Source organism: Rattus norvegicus, chromosome 17 (assembly GCF_021556685.1).
Source record: "Rattus norvegicus strain SHRSP/BbbUtx chromosome 17, alternate assembly SHRSP_T2T, whole genome shotgun sequence".
Classification (NCBI taxonomy): Eukaryota; Metazoa; Chordata; class Mammalia; order Rodentia; family Muridae; genus Rattus; species Rattus norvegicus.
Genome location: NC_141550.1, coordinates 28,906,622 through 28,930,830, shown reverse-complemented (window position 1 = coordinate 28,930,830; position 24,209 = coordinate 28,906,622). Strand labels below are relative to the sequence as shown.

Here is a 24,209-nt window from a genome sequence, read left to right as displayed (position 1 = left end):
GCTGCCGCCATTGAGGGCAGACGGCTGATAAGCTGCAGCGTGACTGGCAGCTGTGACTCTGGGTGGTCATATACTTTCCAAAGGTGTTTGAGGTTTACCTCTGTGAGTTGCCTTTGCAGTAGAGGCGGAAAATGAGTTCTGAATGTGTCGGATACAGTGAGTGCATATTGTAAATTAACAGTCTTTGAGGAAGTTTGAGTGTAACAAGATGGTGCCTCCCTGTAGTAGGTAGGATTTGAAATTAATGGCCTTGTACTACTAAAGAACTAGGGAAAGTGGGTTGCTGTTCCTTACTTATCTTACTAAAATTGTAGATGCAGAAGTTGGTTAATTCTAAAAGTTAAGACGAATGTGGAGGAAATGTCAAGAAATCTCATGGGAAAAGTAGACTGGTGCAGAAGTAAGTCTTTTATAGATATAATCAACAGTAAGACCCCACTGCCACAGAACTATACCTATCGTCCCTCCTGTTACCAGCCCACCACCATGTTCCTGGGGTTGGACTCAAGACCTGATAGTCTGTGTTCTATTGCTGTGAAGAGACAGCATGGCCACAGCAACTCTTACAAAGGAAAACATTTCATTGGGGCCGACTTACAGGTTTCTAGATTTAGTTCATTATCAGTATGGCAAGTAGCACAGTCGGAAGAATGGTGTTACACAGGCAGACATGGTGCTAGAGAAGCAACTGAGTTCTACATCTGCATTTGCAGGCAACAGGAGAAAGGCACACTGGTCCTGGCTTGGGGATTTGAAAACCCCAAAGCTACCTCTAGTGACACACTTCCTCCAAGAAGGCCGCACCATTCCCTGGGACCAAGCGTTCAAATATCTGAGCCTGTGGCCACTCCTGTTGAAATCAACACACACTGAGCTACACCTCCAGCTTCCTGTTACCAGTCTTCTGTTTTCACTTATCTCTGTTTCTCCATTTAATCCCAGTGTTCCACATTGAGGGGAACATGGGTCTTCTGGTGTCTGCCCATTTTACAGTACTTTAAGGTGGCATTGCACCGTGCAGGTTACTAGACCCCCTTCCCTTCTTTCAGTATGGACCTGTTTGCAAAGCCATCAGAGTGAAGTAAATACATTTACAGTCTCGCTGACTATCCTGGGTTTGCTTTGGAAGCCAGCATGGTCCACCTAGATGGGAGGGGTCTGCGTTGCTAACAGTTGCCCATCTAATTGTTTCGTTTTCTAAGACCAAAACCAACCTTCCTCCATGGAATTTGCATGTGTCCATCGAAGACCAGTCAGACTTGAATAGTTTCCTTTGACTTTCTCAAATACGATTCACACGTAAAGTGTTGACTGTAGCTGACAGCTTTGTGCTTGCTTCCTGGCGTGTATGTTGTGAAGGACTCTGTAAACTTGAGTAAGATTTCAGGCTTCCTTTGGCTGCCGAAGGCTCCACTGTTGTTCTAGATTTAGGGACCCAAATCCCCTTAGGGATTAATGCTCTCTGGGGAGCTCAGCAAACTGAGTGAAGACCAAAGCTGGCAGGGGGCCCTTACGCACAGAATAATCCACAGAGCACTGCCCTGTGTGCCACAGGACTTGAGCACATGGGCAAGGGCCCCTGGCTGTGTCCTTGTACTGAGAGTCCTGCATGCTAAAATCATATGGTTCAAAGCCCCACTCAGCAAGCCCTTGAATGTCTTTGAACTCTGGTGCAGAACCGGAGACCCAAGCTTAGTGCGGCAGAATACCGAGGTGTGTGTGCTGCCTCTGTGTGTGTGTCTGGGACAGTGGCTATAAACAGAAAAATAGACTAGGACTCTCAGAGCTATGTGGTTCCCCGTGTATTTTAGTTAGGATAACTCGTGCCCTTGACTTTTTACAGCCTGTCTCCCCTGCTTGCCCATTCCAAGGTACTGAAACGAAGACATTTAACAAGGAAATGGAAGTGAGCATAGTCTATAGTTTCACATTTCCCAAGACCTTGGCTAATCTATTTGTTGAGCACATTCTGGGATAATACAGGAAAGCATTAAGTGTAACTTTAAAAACTTTACTAACGTAGACTTGCATGAGACTGAGCAGTTCCATTGTAGAGCGTGTTCTGAGGATGGAAAAGGCAGTCTGTAGAGAGATTGCTAATGAAGCCAAAGGTGCAGGAACACCAGCGGTCCATGCATAAATGCACAACATGATCACCACGCCGTGAAACAGACAGTCCTTTCTGTGCTGTAGCAGGCCTGTACCTGGAGGACATTGAGCTGGGTAAGCAAGCCAGCCACACAGGACAGATGTATGGTTCTCCTTACGGGAGTCCCCAGAATACCCCAACCACAAACACAAAGGAGACAGAAGAAAAAGTTAGTGTTTATCAGGGGTGGTGCCTGCCACTGTGAATGTTCGATGGCACTGACATAGTTAGAAACAACCATCAAACCATAATACAGCCCAGTTTGCAAATCTCTATTGGGGAATCTTGAGATATCTGGACTGTGTTTATGCCAAGGACAGAATCTATAGATTTTTTTTTTTAAAAGAATGAGCACCAATGCATGATACTTGGTGTCCCTGCAAACACTGGTATATACCACAGGGACATTTTTCACAGTGCAACAGAAGCTTCATGCTGTAAGTAGGAAGGATGAAAGTAGGAACCGTGAACAGAAATCTCATATTATCATGTTCATTGGCTTTAATATATAGAGCTGTGGTGTAATCAAGGCCTTTGTGTGTGTGTGTGTGCGCGCGTTTGCACTTGTGTGAGGCACCTGCTAGTATAGGTGTTGACGTGTGTGAAGGGCAAAGTCGACCTCAGGTGTCTTACTCAACACTTTCTACTCTACATCTGAGATATTATTGAGGTGCAGATTGAGGCATGGTTTTTACCTAAACCCAGAGCTTAGCCAGCTAGTCCGGCCCCTGCTTGCCTGAGAATGCTGTCTCTACCTTCCAAGTGCTGTGATTACAGATGGGCACTGGGGATTCAAACTCGGGTTCTCAAGCTTGCGTGACAGTCCCTTTGCCCACTCAGCCATCTCCCTAACGCCTGCTTAGGATTTTGTGTGTTTGTTTTTAATAATCACCTAGCATGAGCTGTTCCCTGAGTAGCAGTGGTCTTTGGTATTGTGTGCAGACCCTATTTGCAGATAATAGTCATTTATTGCTAAATAACAGGTGAACTGGGAGGTGAGTTTTAAGCACAGGGAGTGAACTTAAGTGTGGAAGGGACCTCCGAGTGTGGATGAGATTGGCCATCCCTCCCCAGGTCACTGGACACAGGCCCAACAGTGGTTTTCTCACCATTTGTAAAAAGCAGTCCTTTTGGCTCTTCCCCCGAGTCAACGCCAAAGGTAATAAAGAGGAAGAAAGGGAAGAAGCCGTGGTATGGAGCCCTTACATTTTAATGAGCTACAAGACCTGTGCTGGGAGCCCCCTCAGCCCCCGGGGGTTTCTAACTAGCTCAGAGCACATTTCCTGCTCCCGGGATGATCTGGAGCCTTCCTCCCTCCCTGGGCTCAGTTGTCAGTTGTTGCTGGCAGGTGGGTGGTTGTTGATCATTTAATCCCTCCGCTGCCTCCAGTGTTCCGTCTGTAATTATTTAATGAGGTGTTTAACCCTCTGAAGGCTGGTTTCCATCTGCCCTTTGTCATCCTGGCGTTTGTAGTACGCCTTTTCTTTGTGTCCCCTAAATCGGGCATATCTAGACACCTCCACTTCCTTACTGATCGGTACATCCCCGTGCAACATTCTGTCTGTAAACAGCTGCCTTCAGCAGACACCCATCGAGTACCTGTGTGTGCAGAGCACTTGGGAGCCGCTGGAATCCCAACCCCATCAAGTTTCAACCCAGAGGTGTTTGGAGATGTTCCTAACCTCGAAGACTCCCGTTCATTAGTTCCTCATTTCCCCCAACATTTAGCTTTTGCTGTTTTGCTTTCTGTGTGTGTGTGTGTGTGTGTGTGTGTGTGTGTGTGTGTGTGTGTGTGTGTGTCACTGTGGGAGGCTGCTGGGTGTGAGGTGAACTTGGACGAGCTCAGGTGGGAAAGTAAGCACAGTGGACCTTAGGTTTCCCTCTTGAAGGAGGTAGAGTGAGTTGCCTGGTTTCCCCAGCAAGCAGTGACAGGGCAGTTGCTCAGTCTTAGGAGCCAGCCTTTGTCTTCCTGTCCAGCCACCTGCGATCACTTTACTTCAAGAAAGCATACTTTCTCTTGGATTTGGTGACAAATAAGATAGAAGGAGTTATAGCTATGACTGAATGAGTAGCCTATTATGAGATAAATCAGTCAAAATATGAACCTTTCACTAGCCTGAACATGATGAAACCGTGCCATAAAGAACCAGTACACTGTCTCCACATGGTGGGGAGTGGGTGGTCACAGAACCAGTCACCTGTCACCTGGGGGATGGATGATGAGGCAGGTGTTCTTGGTGTCGACGAGCAGCTCCTTGCTGGATTCTGAGATCCCGGACAGCTGTTACTTAAGTTTACATGTTGGCGGCCTAGGATTCTTCCTGTGCTGTGAAGGAAATGGCTGCTGTAACCTCCCTGCTTTAGGCCTTGAGTATGCCCCGTCACTGAGAGGTACCAAGTACATCTGCTCCTGAGTTGTGCTTGTCCACATCACCGTCAAAGGGTGTCTGCTCACTCACGGGTGGCTGGCAGTGTCCACCATGGGCGCTTTCCAAGAGCTCCTTGGGCGTCTGATGAGTCACGGTGAAAGGCCTGTTCCGCACAGCAGCGCACTGCACTCACGTGTCACACACGTCATCATTGTAGCCCTGATTTTAATTAGGCTGGTCTTATTTAGGTTTAGGAAGGTATAATTAAGTATTTGCAGTTGATTTAAAGTTACATAGTCTCATTAATTGGTAGTTCTTTTTTGTCTCAAAATAGTAGTTTTCGATTTAACTCTCCTTACTGCTTTGCGTACTTAATTTCTTTAGATTAGCTCTCTGAAAAGTTAGCTATTACGGCAAACCACTTTAATTGAAGACACCACAGCTCTTTGGTCCCAAAGCCTGTGTGCTCTTGGGTTTTTAATGTCTGCATTCACGACTTTCCATCCATCTGCTTTTCTCCGTTTCTGACATTCGTGAGTTACTTTGCAGTTTTAATGAATTATCTGTGCTTTGTGAGTAAAATGGTGCCTATATGTTTACCACTTGTAGGTTCCCTTTGTTCTTCAAAGGAGTCATGTGAAGTATCGTGTCCTTTCTCACTGCTGAGGCTGTTCTACAGTTGTGTGTCACAAGGTATCATGGCCCCCTCCCTGGCCTTAGGACAACCCCAGTTCTCAGTGGAAAACTGAGTCCATGTGTGTGCTCAGGCCTGGAAGATGAGTTACTATCACAAGTGCCTCAGAGGTGCGATGTAGACTGGAGTTCCAGAAAGCCCGCACTACTCAACTAAGCTTAGCTTTGCTAATGTTTAGATATTGGTTCTTAATTCATGGAGAAAATTGTTGAATGAGGCATTTGAGGAGGTGGCTAGAGAGGTGGCCCCGTAGTTAAGAGTGCATATTGTTCTTGCAGAAGACCCAGGTTCAACTCAAAAAGAAGGCAACTCACAGACAACCTCCAGGGCACAGCACTCTGAATCTCTCAGGCAGAAGCACGTAAATAAACACACTATCACAGAAACAGATAGTAAGAGCTTAAGAAAGAAGGATTTGAGTTTCAGTGCCCAAGGGGACTTGACAGTGTCATTTTGTTGCTGTTTGAGTCAAGCAGATGAGACTAAAGCAGGCAGGGCAAAGGAAGGAGCTGGGATGAGTAGGGCAGGCCAGGCTGGCGCTATGTCCATCCCTTCCCACAGCCAAAGACCCGAGACTCTCCACCATTGGTAGAGTCAGGTCCGAGCCTGCTGTTCTGCCCAGCCAACACCTGTCTTCCAGGGTGTTAGTGAGCCAGTGAGGAGAGAGGCAGGGAGGCTGGCTTAGTCATGACCAAGACAACTCTTACAAGTCCAGGCATTTAGTTGGAGTCTCACAGTTTCAGAGGGAGTTTTAGTCCACCAGAGTCGTGCTGAGGAGCATGGTGGCGGGTAGGCATGGTAGCAGGCAGAGAGAACCACTGGGCCTGGCGTGGGCTTTTGAAACCTCAGTAACAAGTCTCCTCCAGGGCCGCACATAGTCTAACAAGGCTCAAGGCTACACCTCCTAATCCTTCCAGCCCTTCACAAACAGATCGCCAGCTAAGGACTAAACATTTAAATATATGAGCCCATAGGAGCCATCCTCATTCAAACCACCACAGAGGCAGTGGCCGTGTCGGTGTTTAGGAACCAGGCACAGAGGTTGGATTGGTAAGCTTGACTATGAGGTCTGTGGATCTGTCAAGTGTGTCTGAGAGTCTGGTGAAACCAGGTGGAGGATCCTACCTAATGGCCCAGATGACTTAGATGGGGCTAAGACAGAATTGAAGCTTCTCGTGAGATAGACTTAACACACAGGTGCTACCACTGAAGCCGAATTCTCAGATACCCCAGCATGACCCATTGTGAGGGCCATGCCACTATACAGATATGCTGTGATCTCTAGTCCCTAACAGTCTTTACTGAAATAAATGCTATCTGGTGGCCTTTGTATCCCAGAGCTTTAAAGGTACTGATGTGTGGTGTAGAGGGATGGCCTCCAGGGAGAGAACACAGCATCTCTCACCTGTTACCTCAATAGCTCCAGGACCATAGTCAGACTGCTTATGTTAGCCACACTGCAGCGACAGCTAAAAGAACTCGCAGTGTGAAAACTAGCCTTTACTGGCCAGAACAGGAAGGATATTTCAGTCTGGAGTATCTGGCCTGACAGCTGCATAGTGTTGCTCACCTCAGTCTGGTCCTCCTCTCTGGGCTGCCCCTGGCTGGTTGGTCTGTGTCCAGAGCCCCGAGTGCCTGATAATTAGTTGGAGTGCTTGGCTGGGGCGGCGGGGTCACCCACTCTTACAGCCGAGCCCTGGGAATAGGCAGTGACAGGACATAGCTTTGCTGAGCACAGTTTGGGTGGCCTGCTTCTTAATCATGAGGTTTCTCATAGTGATGATCCTCAGTAAGTTTGGGCTTTGTGCACTCCCAAGGATCTAGGTTCATCTGGGTACTGTTCATTCATGATCCTTCTCCAGTCATGCCAACAGTGCTGTCTTGGCCTTGCTTATGACTGAGGAACATTTATGACTGGGAAACTCAAATCCTGCATTTGGAACATGTAATTGAAGGGATAGAGGGAAAAGGGCCTTTTGTATTTTGTATTATTATGAAATAGAACTAGTGTCTCAAAGCTGCCTTTACTTACTGTCATGTTCATAGGAAAATGCCTGCCTCGATACATTTAATTTTCAGATTGCATAAGCTGTGTAAGATTGTAGGCTTCAGTAGGATTGAGTTAGGTGTGAATAACAATTTCAAATGATAAACACTATAAACGTGGGTTATTCTGTAGACACCATAGGCCTTGCTCTCTAATTTCAGAGAAAACAGTGACCATGTATGTCTAAGATAGTTAAAATCAGTGTTAAGCTCTGGTTGAGACCCATATTGCCTTGACGACATATTAAACTCATATACAGTTAAGAGGAAAACCAGTAAGGTTTACTGGGTGGAAATTAGCATCGTACAGTTTGGGCATTCCTGGTTAGTCAGGATTATATAGTATTAAATATGCAAAGTTGCAGAGTTATAAAAAGAAGCATCCTGTGCCCATCAGTATCATTAGGAGTCACTGTTAGCTTTTGCGTAATTGGATTCTTAATAAAATAACATTGTCCACATGCCCCTTTTGATTTCTTAGTTAATTTTCTGTTGCTATGCTAAGCACCAGACAAAAAAGCAACTTGGTGAGGGAATTGTTTTTCATCTCACAGCTCTAAAGTAACACTGTCACTGAGAGAAGTCAGGGAAGGAACCTGGAGGCAGGAGCCATGGAGTTCTGCTCACTGGCTGCTCCCCATGGCCTGCTCAGCGTGCTTTCTTACATAACTGAGGACCACTCACAATGAGCTATGCCATCCCATATAAATGATTAATCAAGACAGTACCCTCGAGACTCCCCTAGAGGCCAATCTGTTGGAGGCAGTTTCTCAGCTAAGATCCCCTCTTCCCGAGTAAGCCTAGGTTTGTGCAAGTTGACATAAACCAGCCACCACATCGCCTTTCGAGTTTGGTGAGATTTTAGAAATACAGCCATATGACGTCATGTATGCATGCACAATAATTTTCCCATTTTAAAAGTAGAGATATTGAAATACGTTGTGTATGTTAAATACAAGACCTTACGCCATTTCTGTTCCATTTTCACAGAGTAGACCTCTAAAGGTAGAGTTGTTGGGGCAGAAGTTGATAGGCCATCCTACAGTGCTGCTCAGAAATGTGCAGTTGGTGGATGTGTGCCTTCATTGGCCCTGACTATTGCTACGTTTAAACCTTTGCTACTGGAAAGGTAGAAGTGGTGGTTCACTTTTCTTCCCACGTGATCACTGTCATACTTGGTGTTTTTATCCCTTGGTTTTGAGTTTGCCCACACCTCCTGTGTCTGTGGGACTGTGTCTGTGGGACTATGCAACTGTGTGACCATGTGTGGTCCATTTCCATCTTCTCACCTAACTCGTCACATTCATGCTTTGTGTCAGCCCAGTAGTGGCATGCAGTCCTGAGTGTAATGTACCTGAGTCTTCTGTCCATCAATGCTGTTTTCCACAAGAGGCCTCGCGGCATTATTTCTCATTAAAAACAGCTGCTTTTAGGAAAACAAACTTCTTTTTCATTCACATTTATTGCATGGTTCAGGGCAATCTACTGGTTTATGTGTTTCCTGATCTGAACCGGTTCCATCCACTTGTACCAGAACTCATGTGTAGTTTTATGTGATTAATAAGGCACATTTAATTTCTCTGAAAAATTATAGTGTGCCTTCCTGTTAGGTCTTTTCTAGAAGTATTGATTGGAAGTCTATTAGAACTTAAATTGGAAGATGTTTTAAAAGTATTTTGTGTTCTTAAGAATCATGGTATTTTCTTTTCTTTTTTCTTTTGTAGTGTTTCTTTGACAAAATTTTGATGGCATCTATTCATCCTGGTTTTTTTATTTACAAGACCGCGTCTCACTGCCTAGAACTCACAGACATATCTACCTCTCTGACCCCCTGAATACTGGGATTAAAGCCTTGCTCAGTGTATTTCATGGAGATTAAGATCATTCTAAAGCTCAGTTTCTATTATAGATATATTTTAATGTGTGTGTTCTATTAACTAGAATGTGAAATGTGTATTTGTTTGTCTTGCCCTTACACAACTCTTAATGAAACAGGATTGTAGTCCCACAAGTGAGTGTCCCTCCTCTACGTCCATGTGTTGAGGGCAGGGCTGGTGGAACCTTTAGGACTCAGGCCTGGTGGAAGGTCAAGGCCGTTGGGATCATGCTTTCAAGATACATGGGAATCTCATCTCTAGCTTTCTCTTCTTGCTTCCTGACTATAACGTGAATCTGCCTGCCCCATGTGTTCTCACCTTGGTGTGCTGCCCTGCCACAGCTCCCCAGACATGGGACCAATTGATCATGGACTTAAACCTCCATAACCATGCGATAAAATCAGCCCAGGCCTCGTGCATGCTAGGCTGGCGCTGTCCTGCTGGCCCAGCATGTATGTATTTTTGCTCTGTGTTGCTGTAGCTGCAAAACACTGATTTAAATGGATGTGCTTCTAAGGTAGCTGCTTCGGGGGTTGTCCTTTCTTGGTTACGTTTTGTCTTATTTCTGCTGAGAGATTCATATTGGGAACTAGTATTTTTCCAAACAGTCTACCTTTTGAAGAGATTGTTTCCAGTATATTCTAAATGATCTTTATTCATTTTTGGTATTGACATGAAAGTAAGGGAGGGGTGGATTTTTTCTTGTGATGAGTCCAAGCAGTTACTATTTTCTGCTTTTTAGTTAAGGGTGCTATTCTATTTTCTCTCCCTAGATGTCTGAAAGTAAATAGAGTGTTCAATCTGCGTTGTCTCATACTCCCAGGTTTTCAGATTCATGACTTGCCTGTGCCTTGTGTGTGCACAAGCATCTGACTGTCCTGGGTCTATAGACTTCTGACTTCCCTGAAATATGGAAGGAGTAGAGTTGTTCTTCCTATAGTACTATAGTGTCTTGTACTTCCAACCATCCTGAGCCTCAGAGGCATGTCTTGTTTTTTGTTGTTGTTGTTGTTGTTGTTGTTGTTGTTTTGTTTTTTTAAACAGATTTTCCAATCTTAAAATTCACTCTTTTGAAAATATACCTATTTCCTCTTTTAGATCTACCTCTCTAAGAAATAGGCATAATACAAACATATTTTCGACAACTACATTGTTCTAGTTTGGTTCCTGTCCTACACTGTCCTAGTTTAGTTTCTGTCTTGGAGAAGAAAGGGTTTGTTTGGCTTAAGGCTCACATCATCAAGGAGAAGAGAGGGTTTGCCTCACAGTTTCAGGGACTTAGGTCATCACAATAGAAAGGCATGGTGGAAACAGCTCAGTTCAGGGTGGCAGGTGGAACCTACGTCCTTCTTGGCAATTCAAAAAGCTGAGAGAACTGTCCAGAACCCAAGGCGGGTATAATAAGAAGGTCTGCCCAAGTGCCCTCTCCAAGTCTGATAACATGGCCTCTCCTAGAGACTGCACAGTCTCCCCGTATTCAAAAACATTTCTGATGGGGAACATTTTGTTTTGTTTTGTTTTTATTCAGACCACCACAAAAGAAAACCAGGTGTTCGAAAAGAAATACGTATGTCTCCTTAACAAATTTTGAATTTTATTGAATCATGGCATGGCAGTGATGATCAGGGGTGCCAGCCCTTAATTCTCAGAGGCAACTTTGGCCCCTCTGTTTCCCTCAGTGCCTGTGAGTCCCTGGATGATCTGTTTATGGTGTGAAGGCTAGTTCTTCCTGGGCCCAGTCATCAGTAATTGATTACAGTTGTGTGATTTTAAAGTAGAGTTTGCAGGATAGAGGACACTGTTACACAGCACTTTTGCCTCTGGGTTAGCTTTGAGGATAACTATTTAGTAGGTGAAGGCCCTTTGAGTGTTGTGCGCGTTAGGGCTACAGGAGTGAATGATGCAGCACTGACCCCACCTTCACAGGCCTTTGTGGACTATACCAGTAGTAAATATATATGAAAGTGTACAGAAAAAAAAAAAACTTTGAGGGACCCTGTAAAGGAAGTGGAGATGGCGGTGGTAAGGGACCGCCAGCACAAGGTTCATGAAAGTCTTGGAGGTGATGTCCAGACAAGCAGAACAGTTTAGCCATTTGAAGGTCTAGGACAACCTTTTTGTGCCCTGTGTAAAGGCCGTCTTTGTATTATTCTGTTGACTTCTGTATGGCAGGAAGTTGAGTGCAGGCTGGACTTTGGTATTGTTATTCTTATGAAGTGGCACCTATCTGGGTGTTTTGTAAACATTCTCCATCACCTTATGATTGGTTGATAAAGAGCTGATCAACCAATTAGCTGCACGGACTAGAATAGGATGAGACCTATGATTCAAGTGAGAGGGTCCAAGGGAGAGGGGAGAGAGGAAAGAGAGCAGAGGGTCCAGGAGGAAGGAGTTGTGATGAACAGGTCGCCACGGAATTCGCCAGGAGGACACACATGGAACAGAGTAAGCCACAGAGAGACTCAAACTACAAGTAACAAGGGACCTGTGGCTGGGAAGTAAATAGCTCGGAGGGTTATAATAGCTCAGGTCATCAGCTTGTTAATAACAATACCAGGTCTCTACATCCATTATTCAGGAGCTAACGTGGACTGGAAAACAGAGTGTAGAAACACCCTATTGTTATATAGTAATAAAAGGAGCATAGAACACCCCCCCCCCAAAGAATTGCAATTACATCTAGGACAAAGTATCCTAGGCAGAGGAATAGTGTGTTTAGCGGTAGACCAGTGGAACACAACCCGGATGAGTGTAAGAGCGCATGGCCTGACTGTCCCAGTGAGTGCAGAGAAGAGGCACCAATGCTATAGGCAGTCAGAATAGGCAGGGACTTACAGTGGGATGTGGGATGTCAAAACTTGGTCTTATCTGAGCACTTCCTATCTAAATAGTGCATAGCTATGTGCCTCATGCTATCCACAGATGGATAACAGGGTCCCCAGAATCTGGAATCAGCAGGGCCCTCACGCATAGTGAGCCAGTGGGTGGGTTGGTTGGTGGGTGGGTGAGTTGGTTGGTGGGTGGGTGAGTTGGTTGGTTGGTTGGTTGGTTGGTTGGTTATATAGTGTCTCTCAGTAGCCCTGGCTGTCCTGAACTCTCAGAAATCTTCCTTCCTCTGCCTCCTAAGTACTGAGATTAAAGGCATGTGCCACCATGCCCAGTAAGTTGATTGTTACGGCCTTCGGTGACCTTACATTCTTAGCTTTAAGGGCTGTACTTTAAATGAGTAGTATATACCAAGTGGAAAAGTGGGTGGGCTTCATTATAGCATTGCTATGTGTGCATTAATGTACTTGATCATTTAACAACAAAAACCAAAACCCTGCCTTATTCCCAACCTTGCAACAGACTATTGCTCTTCCCTGGGAAGGCACTGCCTGCTCTGTCAGTATCATCTCTGGACATCGGTTCCCATATACTGATCGCCAATCCTGGATGCCACACCCCTCCCCTGAGCAGGTTCCCATGAGTATCTTCACGTTCTGGGAAGCCAGTGTCCCAACTCTCACCAGGATCCCCTGTGAATGCCCCCTACCCTGCTAACTTGAGCTCAGTAGTTCAGAATCCCCCCATCTATTTCTCTAGACTCAGGGAATTACCTGTCCCTGTTAACTCTATATTAAACTGAGTCAGGTTGTGGAGAGCCAAGGAAGAGGCATAGCGAGGTGGGAAGCTCTGGTGGGCGCGCCAATAGAGAATGGTGCTGGAAAGCACAAATGGAGAGTGCTTCAGGCACAAGCCATTTACAGATTTTGAGCATTGCTTGGGGAGAATCTGGCAGAAAAGAAAATGAAGCTAAAAAGCTTTTAGCAACACCCTGCCTGACAGGTGACATCAGCTGTTCTTTTAGGGAATGAAAAACTTCAGGTTATAAATCCTCTAGAAACACGTAGTCTGGATTTGCCTGCCTGGGACTGATACAGGCTACTGTTGGTAGAATTAACCCAGTGAACAATTCTTTTACTACTGTGAATTGGGAGAGTAAAATTTTGGGGTTTTTTGTTTGTTTGTTTGGTTGGTTGGTTGGTTTTGTTTTTGTTTTTCTTACATTTCAAATGTTATCCTCTTTCCTGGTTTCACATCCATAAACCCCCACTCTATCCCCCTTCCCTTTCTATGTGGGTCTTCCCCCACCCAACCAACCGCCCCTTCCTGCCTCCCTGCCCTAACATTCCCCTACCCTGGGAGTGTCCAGCCTTGGCAGGAACAAGGACTTCTCTCATTGGTGCCCAACAAGGCCATCCTCTGCTACATATGCAGCTGAAGCCATGGGTCTTGTCAATGTGTACTCTTTGGATGGTGGTTCCCTGGGAATTCTGGTTGGTTGGTATTGTTGTTCTTATGGGGTTGCAGACCCCTTCAGCTCCTTCAATCCTTTCTCTAACTCCTCCATTGGGGACCCCATTCTCAGTTCAATCGTTGGCTTTGAGCATTCACCTCTGTATTTGTCAAGCTCTGATAGAAGCTCTCAGGAGACAACTATATCAGGGTCCTGTCAGCATTGTACTTCTTGGCATCAGCGATATTGTCTGGGTTTGGTGGCTGTATGTATGTGGGCTGGATCCCTAGGTGGGGCAGTCTCTGCTCCAAACTTTGTCTCCATGTTTCCTCCTATGAACATTTTTGTCCCCCCTTTTAAGAAGGACTGAAACATCTACATTTTGGTCGTCCTTCTTGAGCTTCATGTGGTCTGTGGATTGTATCTTAGGTAATCCAAGCTTTTGGGCTAATAAATTCTAAAATGGCTCACAGTGGTTTCTATGAATAAATTCTGTCCTGAGAGAAAGTGAATGCTGAGGTACACAAGCAAAAGCAACAGTGTGTGGAAGGCCCTGCGGATGTAGTATTCCCGTGCCTGTTCTTTAATGGGGAAAGGAGAAACCCTCGTGTTTCTTTCCATATAATGAATCTGGAAGAACACCTTAGAAACCCTGACCTGGAGTTTAGCAGTGGGGTGGGGTAGGAGACTTTTTAGCATATTTTTGCTATAGCTTTAGATTATGGGATCAGAGTGACACAGGGTCTCACCCCATAACCTCAGATATATGATGTGCCTGTCTCTGCCTCCTGGGTGCCAGGGTGGCCAGGGAGTGCCACTACATTTGACTTATCTTTAGACTTTTAAACTTTGTTATGTGTATGGGTGTTTTGCCAACACAGATATCTGTATCCCATGTGCATACAGTGAATGCCCAAAGAGTCTAGACGAGTATAGGATCCTTTGAAGTTGTAGTCACAATGGTTGTTAGCAACTTTATGGGTGCTAAGAACTGGACCCACTTTTTCTACAAGAGCAACCCGTTTGCTTAACCACTAGGCCATCTCTTCGGCCTTCATTTTTAGATTCTTGAATCATGCATTTATAAACTGTTTAGGTCTGTCAAAAGTACGAATGGTTTTTCTTGCAAATATTGAAGTAGGTGGTATTGTTTCCTCCTGTTATAACAGCTAGGGTACCTTACTATAATAAAAATTGTTGAGGGTCAGTCAGTAGCTTAATAATAGAGCATATATCAGGTGTACATGAAGCTGTGGGTTTGATCTCTAGCACTAAAAAGAAAAGTTGAAGAACCATGTGCCAAGATTGGTTGAAACAATATCCATGTTGATACTGAGGAGCAGTGGTGCATGATGGGACATTGCTAGGAAGAGGAGGGCCATCTTCAGGTCCTCCCCAGCCTCTGCTAATTTAAAGAACAACTTGAAAGCTGAGCGTCACGGCACAAGTCTTTAATTCTAGCACCTGGGAAGCAGAGGCAGGAGATCTCTGTGGGTTCAGAGACACATGGTGAGAACTTGTCTCAGAAAAACACAAAACAAAAAAGAATGACTTGGTGAAATGGAATGGGGACCAGTAGAAAGACATAGTGGGCATCTTCTGGGACATCATGAGGAAGAAGTCCTTGCTGTCTATGATGTCCACAAGGAACGGGGGCCACTTCTCCATAGACCTACCAAAACACGTGGCTTCATCTCTGTCTTTCTCTTGGTCCCTCTTAGATTTAGAGTAGGAAACATTGATAGGCGAAATAGGAGATGGCCTTAGCTCTTCAAGTCTTTGTCAGTCAGTTCCATTTCCTTTCAAATTCTCAGAGTGTGTGTTTTCTTTGAGACCCAGGCTCCGAGTCCCATTCTCTACCAGGCTCAGGTTTTGGTGCTTTCTTTCCAACATTTTTGGCTGTGTACATGTCCAACATTTTTCTTTTTGAACGTCAGATAAGCAAAGCAGTGATTTCTTTAAAAGTGAACTTGAGCAAGCCTCTAATTGGTGATATTCTCCAACAGCTAAGTCCTGGGTTTGCAATGGTCATCTGTCTAATTCAGTAGTGACACTGGGGACTGATTGATGGTAGGACGTCACAGACCACTGTGATTTCAAACTCTTGGCAGGTACATCTCCATTCATGGATGCGCTAACAGCCAACGGAACAGTCACCATACAAACATCTGTAACAGGAGTGACAGCCGGGAAAAGGAAATTTATTGACGACAGAAGAGACCAACCTTTTGACAAGCGGTTGCGTTTCAGTGTGAGGCAGACAGAGAGTGCCTACAGATACAGAGATATTGTCGTCAGGAAGCAAGATGGCTTCACCCACATCTTGTTATCCACAAAATCATCAGAGAATAACTCACTAAACCCAGAGGTGAGAGACACGCTCTAGGCTGTGGCTTCATGCTTCTCCATGCCCTGGTGTCCTGGCCTGCTTTGCTGAATGGCACTCTGATCTTTCCAAGGCTTCTGGGGAGATGACAGCCGCTTCTCCTCACGCTTGTGGCCAATGTGACAGGTCACAGGAGGAGGATGCTGAGGAGACACTCTACTCTCCTGTTGTGGGGAACTATGGTTTTGAAGTGAGGACAGTAGCTGCATTCTTCCTGTCTTTGTCCCCCACCTCCCGAGTCATCTGTAGGGCATAGGGCAGCAACCTGGGGCCTCTCTGGAGTCACATGGAAATGTGTGTGCATGGACTCTGGTTTAGGTAAAGTTTCATCAGAACCTCATGGGTTCTTTATCTAGACCAAGTGCCCTGGGTCTCAGCCCCTTTAAAGACTCTGACCAACATCCCACTGACCAGGTGCCATCAACACTGTAGCAGCTCATGTCCTTGTCAGTAAGTACTTAAGTAAGGGAGCTTCCAGCGACCCTGGGCAATGAATTCACAGAGTTTGGAAACCGATTCTGAGAAGGCTCTAGAGTCCAGCGCCTTTGAATTCGCATTGCACCTCCCCCGAGTTTGCAGTTCATGGGGTTGCTCCTTTGCCATTGTGCACATCCTAGGCAGATGGGGATCTGGCCAGTCCTTGGTCCACTTTAAGACTGCAGGGCACCTTCGCTGCTTCTTGAAGGTCATTTCAAGTGGTGTGCCCTCCAGTGCTGGTGCACCCCTACTGGGCTCGCTCTCACAGCAAATGATTTAGACTTCTGTCCCCATAGTGTTACGTTGCTAAGAAAAACAGCCAAAAACTCTAGAACCCTAGAACTGAACTCATTTCTTGAAACTGGCTGAATGTGCCACCTGCTGTCCAAATTAGAAATTCCAGGAGCAGCCGTGTGCCTTGCCTTGTCTGCTGAGAGCCGCAGTAGGTGTAGACCAGCCAGACGCTTTAGATTCACATGCCTTTGCTAACCCCGAACCATAGGCCCTGGTTGTAGAACATAAAAAGCAGGCAGAGGATTTACAGCCATGGTGGGTGGGGTGAACCACATGTGCATTTCTCTCAGACCTAAACTGTCCCTTTAAAAGCGCTTCGTGGGGTTCTGTGCGCAGAGTGCTCTTGACCACTTGCCCCTGTGGTGACTTGCAGGTGATGAAGGAAGTGCAGAGCGCCCTGAGCACAGCCGCGGCCGATGACAGCAAGCTGGTGCTGCTCAGCGCTGTGGGCAGCGTCTTCTGTTGTGGTCTGGACTTTATTTATTTTATACGACGCCTCACAGATGACCGAAAGAGAGAAAGCACTAAAATGGCAGAAGCTATCAGGTATGTACAGGTGGGGGCTCTGAACTGAGCACTGGGGAGCGGCAGGTTACCAGTCTCTGAAAGACCCTGGTGGTAGCAGGATTAGTTAATAAACACTGTCACAGAAATCAGGCTGGCCTACGCGTGGGCATTGGGGGACCATTGTGATGGTTCAGCCTGTGTGTCTGTGCTGTGTATTGTCTCCAGACAGTAACACACGGATTGCTGCCCTCTTGAGTTGTCCAGGCTTTGTGACAGTCCCGTGAGGTCACACGGTAGGTGTGGCACCTGATTGGGAGGTGTGTGTGAATAAAGCATCTTCTTGTTTGTTCAACCCAAACTCCTTCCAACCAGGCAGAGAAGTAAACGATGCAGTTAGAAGCCCCATTTCCTTAACTTTCCTAGAAAACAGACTATTTGCATGTGTTCTCAGCCTTCCCTAAATATATATATTTTTAATTTTTTAAATGATGATAAAAACTGTATTTTTGAGACATGGACCTTCTAAAGTGGCTGAGTCATTTGAGTTGTCTCTTGCATTGTGGTGAGAACATTGAAAAACCTTTCCTTTTCTTTTGAGACAAGGTCTTGCTGCATAGACAGTCAGGCCTTGAACTTGGGATCCTCCTGTCTCAGCCTTCCAAGTTCTGGGGTTATATCCATCCAGGCCACTACATGCCCAGCTTGAAGTCCACTTTCTTAACAGTTTTCAAGTCTACAGCGTGTTTTTAGTTTTAATCAACATGCCATTCTCAATTTAAGAATTTTAAAATACATACATACAAGTAACGAGACTTAGTTTTGGTTCTGTTACTTGGCAGCTCCCTGTAATCTTACAAGCTGGAGGCACCCCCATTTCCTCTGGTTTCTCCTGGTTCAGAAGCCTTCCCTAGCACCTCCACATCCCACTGTGAGCAGAGCTCCTCTCCTTTACTAATCACTGTTGCTGTCGGTAATGGTGTCTTCATTCTTCAGGGTGGGTTTTAGTTACAGTGAATAAAGCCAGTCGCTAGCCAGGAACGTCCATGTTTCCCTGCCCACCCCTCTAGAAGGACGGTACCCTCACATGACCCCCTTACTCCCTTTCCTGACTTGTAGCAGACTGGGGCTAAGACCGAGAGTCAGCCATTGCTCCCCTGTAAGCCATCTGGAGACGCAGCAAGACAGGGGGGCATGCGTTTGTGTTTCTGGGTTGGTGGGTCTGGGGAGGGACAGAGCATCTCTTTGACAGATCACCCAAACTGTTCTCACAGATACTGTTCTCACGGATACTGCCTACAGGCCCTGTGGCACCAGACCTTCCAATCATGAGGCATTGCCTTGGCCTTACACAACACATTTAATCATTTTAAAAATTAATAGACACTGATTTAGGAGGCTGCCCACCATCTGTTCCGAGTGTGTCCAACCCATGGACTACACACAGCCAAGGAAAGCTGTGAATGCTAAACACAAAAGTAGAAGCTCACTTAAAACTTAATGTTTTTTTAATAACTTAATTGCGTAGTTAGGCGTGAAACGTGCCCATGGCAGTATCCTGTCGCAATGTGAGAAGATTGCCTGTGACTGCTGACCATCTTTCTGAGTGTAATCATAACTTAATTGCTTTTTTTTCTCAGAATTTTGAGAACATATAATTTTAATGTGATTCTAAATTAATTCTGGTCTCCTAAATAACTTGAGGCTTATGATATAGTAGTAGTCTTCCTTTTTTTGGATTTTTTTTTTTTTTAATTTTTTTTTTGCTCAACGTGCCTAAGTCCCAGACAGATCAGTACCTCAGTACCTGAGAAACAGCTGCATACATAGCAGGATGACACGGAACAGTTGTGCCAGTGGACTCTGCTCCAACACAGACAACTGTGGATGTTCCTCATGCTTAGCTCCCATTTGGGATCAGTGGGCATCAGCTTGAGATTCATTTTTATATAAATCATCCTCCACTTTGTAGCAACTTTGAGTATTTTTCCATGTGCTCAAACTGGATCCACACAGACGTGTGCTCTGGTAGCCCCGGCCTGATTTATATACATAGAGAGAGAGAGAGAGAGAGTGCCAAGCAGTGTCTCAAAGTTTGAGTTCTTTTTCAAGGTCCATTTTCCTTGAGCTCCACTGGTGAATCTGTCTGAGGTTCCTCCCTTCCTCCCTACCCCCTTCACCCCTTCCCCCTCCCTCCTGGGGTGAGTCACCCCCCTCCCTCCCACCAGTGATAAATTACTCTGGACAGCAGCTGAGACTAGTGGTGTTAGGATTAGGAAAACAGAAAAGAAAAAAAATCAAGACATTTGAAATAATCTCATTTCTTGAACTTCTAAGTAATTTTAAAGGTTTATTTTGTTCATTTTTTTCCTCCGCCTCCCCATGTCCACCATAAAATTGGATTGGTGTTCTTAATGAACAGCCAAATCCTGCTTCAGCAAAACTTACCTGTGTCTTTAAGCAAATATATTCTTTTTTTTTTTTTTTTTGTTCTTTTTTTTTTTTTCGGAGCTGGGGACCGAACCCAGGGCCTTGCGCTTCCTAGGCAAGTGCTCTACCACTGAGCTAAATCCCCAACCCCAAGCAAATATATTCTTGTTGATAGAAATTGTTCTTGATAGACTTTGACAGGTCAGGTAATGAATTTCATGCCAGATTCCATTAGCCTTTCTCTGGCTCATCTGTGTTTGTTCGTGTGATACCCCTTGTCTCAGATCCCATAAAACTTACGAGGCAAAGGGACTTTATTGTCATGAGTTTGTAAAAGTGAGCAAGAGGAAGACTGAGTTAGACACAGGCTGTTTTCACCATCAGACCCACTGCTAAGAGTAATGTTCTAGACTCCTTACAACAAAATGCCCAGGACACTGGCGTTATGGCACAGGGACCAGGAGTTTATTTACAACTTTGCTTCTGAGGTCTGTGACCAGCACAGGAGCAACCCGTGTTGAAGGTGCCACTCTCTTCCCAGCAGGCACCTCTACCCCCCCAGCATGGCCTCCTCCTCCCCTAAGTCCTGCTTTACCCGGCTAAGAAAGGGCAGCAAACTGGCTGCTAAGAATTCCAGATCCTCGTTGCTTCATTTTCCCCAGACAACTCCCCAGCCTTGTGTGAGATTATCTAAATTAGTAAATGTTCTTCCTATCAGGAGTTGGGCTTAAACCCAAGTTTTACACAGCTCCTTCCCCTGGCAGTGGCTCTGCCTAAGGCTCTAGGGCAGTCACTGCATTCTCCTCAGGGAGCATGGTGTCTCAACTTGGTGCTCACTAGACTAAGCCGGCAGGACTCTGGGAAGTGTCTACTGGACAGGATGCTGTGCAGTTTTGGGGATTTCCTGTGCACCCCTGTCTTTATCTGATATTAAGTTCACACATCAGAGTGGTCAGTTCCCACTGAAAAGGGGAGATGTTTGTTCCAGACTGGAATTCTGACCCCTTCCACGAAGAGCCATCAGGTCAGCTGAAGTTGTTCCAAGCAGCAGTAACATTCAGCTTCTGATATTTTTTGTGCAAGCATGTAAACAGGTATAGCAGTATTACATGAATTATAAATCCTTTTATTATTTCTCTGTAGAACTATTTTAGCATACGATTGTTCTTTTCACACTAATTTACCATCCCTGCACTGTGGCAGTCATCCTGGGTACCTGAGAACACATATTTCAGAAATCCCTGCTCCATGTCCTGGAGACCACCATTATAAGTCAGCTTTCCAAAAGCCGTCAGGAGCAACATTGTACATGTAGTGCCAACCGAGGCTACTGATCCTTAGTCCTCAGAAGGCACTAAAGGCTTGTTTCAAGAGCCTGCCCAGAAGGTTGCCTGGCTCTCCTCAGATAGCAAACCCTGTGTGATCTTTCTAATAGTGCCTCCGGCTTCCTCCTCATTTAAGCCTTAGTGCAGATCACTCATTTGAACGAGTTAAGTCTTGCCTAGTCAGAAATCTCACAAACTTTAGATGTCTTCTGCGTAGGCTGGCCTTAGCCTGAAGCTAAGCTGCTAAAATCTGCAGGCCTTGGTTGGTCACCTCACAAGGGACAACCTGAACTGCTAGGTGTCATGATTTTCAGAGAGGTGGCTCAGCACCTAAGTGTTTTCGATTGGTGAGTTGTTGTACAAAGCAGCTCGCTGGCTCTCTGCACTGCTCAGAGTAGGCACAGGTTTAGAATCTAGTCGTGACCTGCTCTAGGTCCTCCCCGTCATGGCTCATTCCGCCCGTGCGAGACTTCAGTCTATTTTTCATCTTTGTTCTACTGTGTTAAGTCATATCAAGGAGCCATCTCTGAACACACAGCCAGCTCCGAGAAGTGGAGCCAGGCATCCCCAGTGTGGTGTGGCACCAACCTTTCACATCCAGAAAGTGACTTTTCAGCCTTACCTGGAAGCAAGCCCCCAGCTAGCACTGACAGGGTTTACTAGACGGGCACATCCCCGTGGGGCATTGCTGTCCTCTGTTCACACTGCAGTGGGATCCTGCAGCACTTGGTGGAGTCCACCTGCAAGTCTCTGAGGACTTACCCGCCTCCTTTGCCAGTGCAGTGTCTCAAACCAGCCCATCTTAGTCTCATGGAAGCCATTCAGTCTAGTGCAAGATAAATCCAGGTCATCTCCTAATAACAGCTATCCCTGGTCACATACCACACCAGAACTGACCCCATGCTTGCTGACACCTAACCCACTATTGTTTACTCAACATCAAACATTCTCGTGTGTCAAACCAAAGTTGGATAAGATCACTCCTTGGTTGGTTTGAGTCCTTAAATGTGAGTGGACTCCTAGATCTTCTGGGGCTGCGGAATAAGTTGTACTGGCTAGAAAGGCCAAGCACCAAATACAGGCACTGAGCTTGTGGCAACTCCTTTCCCTGTGTGGTGGCCAGGCTGCCTTGAAACCTTACATACAGCATACAGCAGATCAACCCATGGCCCGCAGCTTCAGACAGCACCTTATGTAAAGACCATCTCTTAATGAATTCCATAGAGTTTACATCTTGGTAAATTGAGTTCCATGATAGACTTTTTCATCTGCTCAAATATTCAATGTTTTCAGTAATTCCCCATTTATTTTTTATTTTAGAAACTTCGTGAATACTTTCATTCAGTTTAAGAAGCCTATTATTGTAGCTGTTAATGGCCCAGCCATTGGACTAGGAGCATCCATATTGCCTCTTTGTGATGTGGTTTGGGCTAACGAAAAGGCTTGGTTTCAAACACCCTATACCACCTTCGGACAGAGTCCAGATGGCTGCTCTACCGTTATGTTCCCCAAGATTATGGGAGGAGCGTCTGTGAGTACCATTTAAACAAAATCGTTCTAGAAGGCGTCCTGAGGAGGTCTGCCCGGTTGCTGTGCTCGGGGTATATAGCATGCCGTCCTGTGGGGATTCCCATACAGCCATACAAACACGGAGTTCACGGAGTGCTGTGAGCTACGTACTGTTGTGCACTACTAATCCCTAGGAGCTTACAGCTCTGCATAGTTAACATGGTGTCCGCTATCCATCGAGAAACCTGTTCCTTAGACGGGGCAGTGTGCACAGGAAAAGCAAAGGTTTCCCCACTTTTATGGTTTTGGTTTTTTTTTTTTTAAACTGTTTAAACAAATTCATCTATATTGGTTCATGTTTATATCTTAGCTTGTGTTTTGACAAGCATATGCAGATTTGAACTAAGACAAAGACTATGTCGTGGATGAGGGTTCTCCAAAAGCAGAATTCAGGCAGGACAAGTCTTAGACAGTGAGTACCTGGTGTCAGGCTGTTGAGACGGTCACACCGGATAGAAGTCCAGCTGTGAGGCAGCCTTGGCCACACACATACACAGACACTTGGAGCTCTGTTGACTCGAATGGCTGCTCCGGTCCATCGTCACTGTGGGCCTCCTAGGAAGAATGCTGCCCATTAACACAGTGACAGAACTAATGCTTTCCCCGAGGACCTGACAGCCACCTGCCAGCTGCACCATTCCCAGATTGGGCAACAGACTTTTTTCTTGGAAGGAACCACAACCACTTGTCTCTGCCCCTCCATTGCTTCTGAGCCCCACCTCTTGCACAGGAAAAGGCATCTCTTTAATCCCCCAGTGCCTCTTCCTAGGACAGATTCTAAAGAGAGATTAGATATAAGAAGTTTCCATCAAAACCACCCAAGAATTGTGAGGAAGGGCAAAGATGTTTGCTTCCTCTTGTTGGTTGTGGTGGAAAGCCTAGCGGGTTACAGTGCTCAACCAGTGAGCGGGGCACGTGGACCCCAAACACTCAGAAGATGCAGAGACAGCCATAGCCTCCATACTTCCGACCCCCTGACAGAACACCAGTCAGCAAGAAAGCCCCAGACAGACCCACACTGTGCTTGTTGAACAGTGTTCCTCAGAGGCAGCAGGACATAAATGAGGACAGGACCCTGAGTGGGCTCCTGGATGACAGAAAAAAACAGAACATCAGTTTGAAAGCTGTCAAGACCAGTACCATTTCTAGTCTAGTGAATAAGGGGAAATCAGTGGTCATTTTTTGGAGTTTTGTCATTATAAGATGCAGCCCGACAAGAATGCAACCTAGGAAGTATTGCAGGGGAACTTTGAGACGTTTCCATAAGTGTGAACTTTGTTAAACAGCCTCTTTGCTGTTGAAAATGCAGCAGAAAGGCCTTTGTAGTACTTACTGTCAGTGAGAAAACACCTCCTCGTTATACCTCAAACGCACACACGCCACACACCCCGGTGGTTGCACCATCCCTGTGTATCCTCTGCTGTGATAGGTGTCCCGGCCAGTGTATCGCCCTGGCGCTCCAGACTGCCAAGCCTGATAAAGCCTGAGAACCTATGGGCTAGCACAGGCTGACGGTCACGGCGTGGTGTCCTTGGGAATGACTCCGTGCAAGTATCTCAGCTTTCACATCTACTAGGAGGACAGTCACACAGCAGCAGCAATCACATGACCTCTTTGAGTCACTGCAGAGATGCTCTGCGTCATGTGACTGCAGTGCCAGGCCCACCATGGACAGCAAACAGTACTGGCCAGTGTTAGTAGCCACACCCAATTCAGTGCCCCTTGAGTGTGGACCCAGTGCAGCAGGTCTCGCTCTCTCCCTTCCACTCCTCCCTCCTCTCCTCTACGCACCTCTGCCTTCAGGTCCATA

General features: G+C 45.9%; 1 protein-coding gene across 8 annotated transcripts in view; it reads left to right on the top strand.

Moving 5' to 3' along the window:
* The window catches only part of Cdyl (chromodomain Y-like), a 217,029-nt gene that overhangs the window by 184,644 nt on the left and 8,176 nt on the right, over positions 1-24,209 (top strand). For 5 of the 8 annotated variants that reach the window (XM_087591024.1, XM_087591022.1, XM_087591021.1 and 2 more), the window contains 3 exon segments: positions 15,526-15,782; positions 16,945-17,117; positions 22,151-22,361. In XM_087591024.1, coding sequence (XP_087447150.1) covers positions 15,540-15,782; positions 16,945-17,117; positions 22,151-22,361 — 627 coding nt within the window. In that variant the 5' untranslated portion in view covers positions 15,526-15,539. 8 annotated transcript variants of the gene reach the window in all.